Source organism: Lithobates pipiens, unplaced genomic scaffold, assembly GCF_037356315.1.
Source record: "Lithobates pipiens isolate NorthernLeopardFrog02 unplaced genomic scaffold, aLitPip1_a1.2 Scaffold_23, whole genome shotgun sequence".
Taxonomy (NCBI): Eukaryota; Metazoa; Chordata; class Amphibia; order Anura; family Ranidae; genus Lithobates; species Lithobates pipiens.
This window is the reverse complement of record NW_027507785.1, coordinates 141,283,211-141,292,935: the sequence shown is the minus strand read 5'-3', so window position 1 is coordinate 141,292,935 and position 9,725 is coordinate 141,283,211. Positions and strand designations below refer to the sequence as shown.

Below are 9,725 nucleotides of genomic sequence, written 5' to 3'. Positions count from 1 at the left end.
CTTTCCCTCCCCCTATCTCTCTCAATCTCTTTCTCCCCCCTCTCGCTCCCCACCCCTCTCTCTCACCTCCTCTCTCTCTCCCTCCCCCTGTCTTGCTCCCCCTGCGCGGTGCTGGGATCCCCCCCCCACTCTACTTCCTCTGCGGATGTGGAATGACTCCCCTCCCCATTCTCCCAAGACACAGGAAATTCTTAGAGGGGTTGCCACCTTGCTGGGCCCAGATGTTTTAATGGCTGCATATGTCTGATGGGTGAGGAGGGTGCCCTGGAAGTGGTGCCGATGAACTGTGTGCTAGATCTGTGCATCTTTTTGCAGCCATTTTTATTGCTTGAATTTTTTTCCCCATTATGAGCGTGATTGGGGCCTCATTTGTAAGTTTCGCCTAAGGCCTCACAAATCCTAGAGCCGTTATATACCAGTATAACAGACCTAATACATTAAAGCCATAACTAAAAACTACAGGGCTTTTATTAAGGGTTTATTAAGGGTCAGCATACATTTTACAATCTGACCATACAATCTTTCTACAATCAATTTTTAATTTACCAAAACTATTTCTGTTTCAATCCAATTTATACCCAGTCGGGTAGTCCATTGCACTACATAGTTGTTAGTAGTGCTAAAGAGATTGTATAACCACAACTTGTAGGGAGCTTAAGACCCCCACAGTTTTAATTCTTGTTAGAAGCTCTCACCGCCAATAACAGAGGAAAATATAGAGGAACAAAGGTGAATACTTCTCTGCTCTGTTGTGATTTGCATACAAGCGATAAAGGAAGAAATAAATCTGTCATGCCACTTTGTACCATTAACCTGTAGGTATTATATTGTGATAGCATATTTCTACAAGGTACTTATTTTGTATAAGATGTGACATCTACAGTATGCTATGTAATGTACAATGTTTATATGGCTATTCTGAAAAAAAATAGAACTCCCAGGGCATTTCTACTTTCTGTTCCACCTATAATTGAGGTGTGCTACTCCCATAGGAGCTGCTGGCTAGGATGGGTTCTCTGCTCCTTGACTCAACCTCTTATGAACCTCAGCCCCTCTGGCACACTAGGTTGAGTTGAAAATCACTGTAACAATAATAGTATGTAATAATAGTAATACTAGGTATTCAGCAGCAGTACTATATCAAGAAAACAGGCACTGGACCAGTTAGTAAAGGCAAACTAAAAGGGGATCTTCAGACACCCCCCCACCAAAAAAAAAAATCTAATTCGCCACTCTGCACTTTGCGAATGGTCCCACGGTCTTCTCGGACCGGTGATGTGTCCTTGAAGACTACAGGCAAAGATTTTGCTCAGATCCCATAGGCTAAAGTTCTGCTTTAACATATCACCTGATATTTTTTTCCCCTACTGTAGCAAATTGGAGCATGCTTTGCTGGGGTTATTTGCTTTCCTCTGGATCAACTGTGGGTGAAGGATTGTCTTTATGGGATTGTATTTTTTTTTTTTTTTTGGTGAACTAGATAGACTTGGGTCTTTTTTTTTCAACCTGACTAATTATTATTATACAGGATTTATATAGCGCCGGCAGTTTACGCAGCGCTTTACAACATTAGGGCAGACAGTACAATTACAATACAATTCAATACACGGGGGAATCAGAGGGCCCTGCTCATTAGAGCTTACAATCTAGGAGGGAGGGTCAAGTTATACAAAAGGATAATGGCTGTGGGGGATGAGCTAATGGAGAAAATAATGCAGCTGTTAGATGGAGCCAGTTTTCAGGGATCGTCTAAAAGTGGCAAAATTTGGGAGACAGTCTGACAGATTGGGGCAGCGAATTCTAGAGAATGGGCGAGGCTTGGGAGAAGTCCTGGAGACTGATATGGGAGATGGTGATGAGGGAGCTAGAGATCAGGAGGTCTTGGGAGGGTGATTAGGTTGGTATTTTGAGACTAGGCTAGTGATGTAGCTGGGAGCAGAGTTGTGGATGGCTTTGTAACTTAATGTTAGTATTTGAATTTAATCCATTGGGCAAGTGGCAGCCAATGGAGGGATTGGCAGAGAGGGGTAGCAGACACTGAGCGTTTTGTAAGGTGGATGAGTCTGGCAGGAGCATTCATGATGGACTGAAGGGGGGGATAGTCTATTTAAAGGTAAGCAAATGAGGAGGGAGTTTCAGTAGGTGAGAGATAACCAGGGAGTGAATCAGGAGCTTTGTGGTTTCCTTGGTTAGAAAGGGATGTAGCTTGGAGATATTGCTGAGGTTGAGGCGGCAAGCTTTGGAAAGTGATTGGATATGGGGCCAAAAGGAGAGTTCAGAGTCCAGGATAACACCTAGAACCTTGGCATGTGGGGATGGGTAGATGGTTGTGCCATTGCTCTTGACAGAGGAGTCAGGGGAAGAGGCACATGGGGGAGGAAATATATTCTAAGCTCGGTTTTGGACAAGTTGAGTTTGAGGAAGTGTTGTGACATCCATACAGATATCTCTGTTAGCAAGTTGGTAATGCGTGAGGAGACTGATGGAGTGAGTTGAGGGGTAGAGAAATAGTTTTGTGTGTCGGCAGTGTAAAAATGATATTGAAAGCCGTGAGTGGCTATCAGCTGACCCAGGGAAGAGGTGTAGATTGAAAATAAAAGAGGTCCAAGAACAGAACCTTGGGGGACTCCGACAGCCACTGAAGAGCACAGTCATGGAGACCAAGGGAGTAAAGTTTTTTGAGGAGGAGGGGATGGTCAGCTGTGTCAAAGGCAGCTGAAAAATCCAGAAGTAGGATTACAGAATAGTGTCCGTTGGTTTTTGCAGTTAGTAAGTCATTTGTGAGTTTTAAAAGAGCAGTTTCTGTGTAGTGTTGAGGGAAAAATCCAGATTTAAGGGGATCAAGAAGGTTATTCTTAATGAGGTGGTCACTCGGTTGTAAACCAGGCGTTCAAGGAGTTTAGAAGAAAAGGGGAGCAAGGAGATAGGGCGTAGGTTGTTAAGATTGGTAGGGTCCAAGGATGGCTTTTTAAGTATGGGGGTGACCAGTGCATGTTTTAGAGCATTGGGGAAAATGCCAGAGGTAAGGGAGAGATTGAAGATGTGGGTTAAAGAGTGTAGGATAGAGTCAGAGGGCGACCGTAGTGTTTGAGAGGGAATAGGGTCCAGGGGGCAGGTGGTAAGGTGGGCTTAGCAACTTCGCCTGTCATAGCACATTTGAATAAGGGGAGTGTCAATTGTACTTGTGGATGGGGTCTTAACTGGGGGAGATACCTGTAGAGTGGAGATTTCATCACATGAAATGATTAGCAATCTCCTGGGCAGTGAGTGAGTCAGTGGGTGGAGGATGTGGAGGACGAAGTAGAGAGTTGAAGTTAGAGAAAAAGTTTCCTGGGACTGGATGAGAAGGTCTTAATAAGAGTTGTAAAATAGGTCTGCTTGGCAGTGCGGAGGAAAGAATAGTATTTCTGGAGGGCAGATTTGTATTGGTTGAAGTCTTTGAGAGACTTAGTCTTGTGCCACAGACGGTCAAGAAGGCGACTACGTTTTTTGAGAAGTTTAGTGTCATCTGTTTGCCGGGGTTGTAGGGGTCGAGGCCTGTTTCTGTGTGTATTGAGGGGAGCGAGCTTGTCCAGGGTGGAGGACAGGGATTTATTGTAGATGGAAGTGGCTTGGTTGAGGCAGGACAGGAGAGAGATTTTGTCATAGAGGTGGTCAGTAGCAGAATAGAGGAGAGAAGGATTGAAGTTGCAAAAATTTCTGCGGATAATGGTTAGGCGATTGGAGGTAAAGGTGGTTAAAGACAGGGAGAGAGAGAAACTAATAAGGTGGTGATCGGAGAGAGGAAAAGGATTGTTTGAGAAGTTGCATGGAACGCATAGGTAGGAGAATACAAGATCAAGGGTGTTGCCATCAGAGTGAGTAGAAGCCTGTACCCATTGCTTCAGGTCAAATGAAGTGGTTAGACTAAGAAGTTTAGAAGTAGCAGGTGTGTTTGTATTAACAGGGATGTTGAAATCCCCGAGAAGGATTGTGGGAATTTCCGAAGAGAGAAAGTAGGGTAGCCAGGCAGAAAACTCATCAAGGAAAGTTGATAATGGTCCAGTGGGGCGGTAGATCACAGCAATTCTTAGGGAAGTTGGAGAGAATAGACGTATACAGTGAGCTTCAAATGATGAGGGAGAAAGAGAGGGAGAGGAGTGAACCTGGAAGGTGCATTGGGGGGATAGGAGGAATCCCACTCCACCTCCCTTGCGTCCATTAGGCCTAGTGGAGTGGGTCCAGTGAAGGCCACCCTGGGAGAGGGAAGCAGGAGAAGGGGTGTCAGATTTGTGGAGCCATGTTTCAGTGAGAGCAAGTAGATTAAAGGATTTAGTGACAAAGAAGTCACGAACAGCGGTGAGTTTGTTGCAGATAGAGCGAGCATTCCAGAGGGCGCAGGAGAGGGGGAGGCTGGCGTTGGTTAGAAGAGGAATGTAGATTGCGACTATGCAACTATGATTGTGTAGATTGCAACTATGATATGGTTAGTAATAAGGTAAGCATAGAAATGGATTAACTATGGTAATAACACAAGTTAGCATACAGGGTGATTGGTAAGAAGGATTAGGCATTAGAAGACAGTTGGCGTCAAGATCAGCATAAACAGTAGCAAGGTCAAAAAAGTGCAGCAGTGAGTAGTAATAAAGCTTGATTCACTGAACACAGGAACTAAACTGCCAAATTGCAGTGATAGCGACTATGCAAGGCCTAGACCAACTGGGATGTGCATTGTCCATAGAAATGAAGGAAATAGGAGAAATGAACAAGATGGTTTTATTGGAGGGGCAGACTTTTATGTTCTCCTGCCGGCTATAATTGAGGCCTTTTAAGAAGCGTTGGTGCACTTGGCAACAGTTTTAGTAAACCAACATGCAGTATAGGTGTGGTAAAGATGCAGTAAGTCTGTGGTATAGGTGTGGTATACTTATTGTCCTGCCTCCAGTAACTCAGTCTCTGTGCAGTTCCCTCTGCACCAAGAGTAAGAACCCTCCCTCTTCCTTGCCACAGTGTCTCGTGGGAATTATAACATTTAGGGTCCATAAGCTCCACAATATGGCTTACTTCCTGAACATCAAATCCCATGATCCTGGTCAGTCGAGGTGTGTCCATTAGGGGCACTTGGCGCCTCCCCCTCTCTCCAGCCACCCCCTCTGTGCACTATGGATAGATTCATGCATTGCATGAATCTATCCATGACCACCACTGCCACTCCCTATTCAGGCATCTGGCCCCTTTCCGGGCGCCTGAATTCCAGCAGCAGGGTGAGGGTGTTTTTTGGAGAACATGTTTAGAGCCATAGGCTCTAATAGGCTTCAAAAAAGGTGCACTGCGAGCCCAAACCATTGGGCTCACAGTGCACCCAGGTGTGTTGGGAAAGAAAATTTATATTTGCTTTGCTTACACAGAACTGCCTCTCAGCCAATTAGGAGGCCCGGATGTAATACCAGGCACCTGATTGGCTGAAGGCAGAGGCAGTCCCATTGGCGCCAAGGAATACAGGAAGAAGACCAGCACGGAGGAGTCAGAGGGCACTGAGCCATTGCTGCGCTACCGTCTCACAGCCCGCCACCTGTCCCACTGCCTGACCCACCACCACGATGGGGTAAGTGCCAGCAGTCAGCAGGCAGGCACAGGTGGCTGCAATTGATGGAGCACAGATGGCTGCATCTGGTGGGGCACAAATAGCTGCATATGATGGGCACAGTGAGGCTGCAATTGATGTTTTTGTTTCAGTATTTTTTCAGTTTGTTTGCGCCCCCCCAAAAAAAAAATTGAGCACCAGCCGCCACTGCTTAGCGTTCTCCATAGGAATCCATAGGCTTTTCTCTCTATAGTTCTTCCTCTGCTGACTGATGAGGATAGTGCAACAAAACATTCAGCATAACAGTAGAAAGTGAAAGTAAACGGATTGTAAATGTTTCTGTGGTCCAGCACCTGAATTCAATAATATTATATTCATTACTACAAATTTATTTTACCTTCCTGTATTGCAGGTGATTGCCATTGTAATGGACTATTTCACTGACCGGGAGGTGTTCAAAGATGTTCTGGATGCAGCTGACAAAAGGAGAGTTCCAGTTTACATTATTCTGGGAGAATGTGGAGTCAAGTATTTCCTTGAAATGTGCGAGTTGATGGAGCTGTCTGGACCTATGCTTCGGGTAAAATAAATCCTATAGTATAGAAAGGATTAGAGATAAGCGAAGCTATGTCTGCAAACAAGATTGTTTTTATTTTTTTATTTGCAAACTAAAAAATAGTGCATGCAAACTAGGGTTGCCACCTGTATGGGAAAGACTCGGACAGTCCGGTTTTTGACACTTCTGTCTGTGTTTCTGTTCATCTGACACCCGGACACAGCATCAGTCAGTCTCTGCCAACCTGTCCTCGTCTCCCTGAGTCAGGGGCGGACCACCCCCCCCCATCCAAAAAAATATCACACTGACACATCACTTACAGCTCTGCCCTAGTCTCTCTCTCTGTCTCATATAAGCCGTTCAGCAGCACACAGAGAGAGAGAGAGAGACTCGTCTAGTGTGTAATTACGCTGGTTGGACCAGGAGGAGCCTGGAGGTGGGTGGAGCTGCCCTGCTGGCTTGGCAACCCTGCACTTGTTGCTAACGTCTGGGCCGCCTGGCGTCTAGCAACGAGTGACGTCAATGAGTCATGTCAGACTCAGAGTCTCAGAGCCAATGTGTCAGGAGCAGGACTGCTGGAGCCTTGAAGTTGATTTGTGTGGGTGGGAATTATGACACCAGGCTGCTCTTATATAAGGTGCGAGATTCTGAGACCCATGCAGGTGTCACTTCAGTTCTTGCACAGAAAGATAGATTTCCTTGTGAATCTAAAGCAAACACAAATCTTAATCTTGGCTCTTTGCAAAGTTTCAAATAAAACTGACAGTTCTTTACATATTTTTTTCTTCTGTGTTGGAAAAAGATGATTGAAGATAAAGCTTTGAATTTCAGTGGTTTTTTTTTTCCTGCTTGAAAGAGGGCCAAGGTTTTCCTTTACTGTTTGCTCTCTGCTGTTTGCATACTGTATCAGCTATGAAAGGTTCTATCACTGTTGAGATTTATAGAGTGGCAATATAAAATTACGTATGAACTGTGCATGGCACAAGGAAATGTACATCAGTCTGGAAATAACACCAAGAAGAATAGTCTGTTTAGAGCAGGGGTGGATCCGGGGGGGGGGGGGGGGGTGCTGATGGGTAGCGGCTTTGACATAATCTCTCACCAACCGCCCTGCATTACCGCAGCTCAGCTTCTGACGGAACACTGCACTCGCTGTGCAGGAACGGGGAACAGAGAGATTACACTATCTCTCACTGCCCGCCCTCACTCTGGGACACAGCCACTGGCAAGTGACAATTCGCATCTTGTGGCAGGCAACGGTTGCAAGTGACACACTCAGGGCTCTCACTGATATAGCATTATGGTGAGTTGAACTATTTAATCTTATAGTATAATGCAATAATAGAAATAATGCACTTCAATCATCCTAAAGCCATATCAACCATGGTGCCGAGATGATTGAAGCGACAACCTCAGCCATTTCCCCGATAAATTGCCCGCAAAATTTTCTGGCAGCGCCCCTCCCGAGACTAGACTTTGGATCCGCCATTGCCCTGAGTGCAGTACTCTCATTGGCCAGAGGAGGAGGTAGACTGCACCTTCCCTGATCCTGGTGCCTGGATGCCCTCCTCCAGACGATCTGGCTGCAGAGAGGCAGCGCTTGTAGTGTGGGGGATGTGCCGACCAGGAACTTCACTTTAGTACAGCAATGGTAATGCATGTGCACTTGTGCAGGGTGGTGAAGCTTTTAAGGGAGCCCCTACTCATTTGCATTGGTGGGGGAATCTGGGGGACTTGTTAAACAGGGGCTTCCAGATTCCAATAAGTCACAAAGCATGTGGCCTGGTAATGTTTGGGGGCACTCGTCTCCCCCCCCCCCTTTTCCTGGCTTGTCTACATGCTCGGATAAGGGTCTGGTATGGGTTTTAGGGGGGACCCCATGCCATTTTTTTTTTTTATTTTGGCATGGGGTTCCCCTCAAAATCCTTGCATATGGATAGGGGAAACCCACGTCGTTTTTTTTCTGAAGTTTTTATTTGTTTACATTTCAACTGTCAGCGGGGAAACCTGCTGATGATTCATTGGTTGTCAAGGAAGCAGCCGCTAACTTCCTGGCCCACTCCTGAACAACCAGTTTTTCTTTGCACAGAATTCGGATCAGTCGATAATTTTTCAACCAATCCAAATTCAAATCATTTATTTATTTTCCAATGAATTATACATTTTCTAAACAAAACTAAATGACTTCTGAAATGAAATTAGTAACATAATGAATCTCAAACAAAACTATTTTTTCCATTCTGCACATGTCTATTTGGCACCACTGGGCTGATACTTTTGCCTAAAAAGGTTTATCACCCCATGGACCATTACACCCGATACCCATCCCCAGCTCATACCCTCTTGCCTTACATTGTTATCTGCAGTAAAGCAAGCAGAATTAGATTACCACAAAATTGTAATGGCACTAGATTTTTTTATTTGGACAGCAGCAGTAGGTATAAAGGCATTGGCTCACAAACATGTCTTCTTTATTAAAGTGTACTTATTGTTACAGGTATTTATAAAGGCTTGTCAACTTACATAGCACTTTACATCCTGTAGCAGGGTGCCTGTGAAACTGGTTTGAGTGGCAGGAAAAGTGATTGAGATATGTTCTTCCACATATTTTTAGATTCATAATCTAAGATAATGCCAGCAAAGATTTCATGGTGAAGAAAGATAGTACTTTACCCTGTGTTAGTAAAGTCCGTTCCAGGGCTGGTTTTTCTCAGAGTCTGATAAGCTCTGGGTGAGACAGACTCCCAGTTCTGTGGACCACATTTTGATGTTTTCTGTCTAGGTTTTGATGAAGGCAGCTGGTCCTAGCTCACAGAGTGTGTGTCTCCATGTGAGGAGGCAACTAGGAGCATGGCTGTTTGTACACTAACTGGGATACAATTGTTTGGTTTATAAAGGACACTTGGCTTTAAACCAAGGACTTTGTCAGACTACAGACACATTAAGGCTCAGTAGAGCAGAAGTTTATTTTCTTATGAGTTATGGCCAGAGGCCTCTACGTTCTGTTTGTGACTATCCTTTGGATTAAACCTGACACCTTTGTTGAAGAAACTGTGAGTTGGTCCCTGCTTTGAGTCTAATCCCCTACAAATTGATGGCTGGAGTGGGGACAAGATCCAGTAACTGCCTCTTGCAGAAGCAATCTTAGAGACAGTAAACTAAAATGTTGTATTCACTGGTGCCAGTGATCAGTTTGGATAATGAAAGAACTAATAAGACAACAAGAAACTGTTTGCTTGCATCTGCTACCCAAGTGGCCATGCAAGAGCAGAAAGAGTTTAATAAGTTTATACAGAGTCAGATACAGCCCCTGCATTACTAATAATGATGGCCCAGGATAACGTGGAGGCCTTCCTCACAGCTTTTGAGAGGGTGGCAGAGCGAGAAGGGCATGCCCAGGAACAGTGGGTTGAGGTCTTTGCCCCCTTTTTGATTGGAGACCCACAGAAGGCCTATTTTTATTTGAGTGCTGCTGAGGCCCAGCAATACTACAATCTTAAAAATGAGATACTGGCCCACCTTAATGTAACAATGGCCTTGGGAGCCCAGCGCATCCACGCTTGGCAGTTAAAGGTGGACCAACCTTCAATGTGTCAGATGTACAGT

The 9,725-nt window shown here is 45.0% G+C and overlaps 1 protein-coding gene across 2 annotated transcripts in view; it reads left to right on the top strand.

Annotated features, from left to right (window-relative positions):
• The window catches only part of FAM83F (family with sequence similarity 83 member F), a 450,556-nt gene that overhangs the window by 264,274 nt on the left and 176,557 nt on the right, over positions 1-9,725 (top strand). For both annotated transcript variants that reach the window (XM_077452447.1, XM_077452448.1), the window contains exon 2: positions 5,976-6,143. In XM_077452447.1, the coding sequence (XP_077308573.1) occupies positions 5,976-6,143 (168 nt within the window). The remainder of the gene's footprint in view (positions 1-5,975; positions 6,144-9,725) is intronic.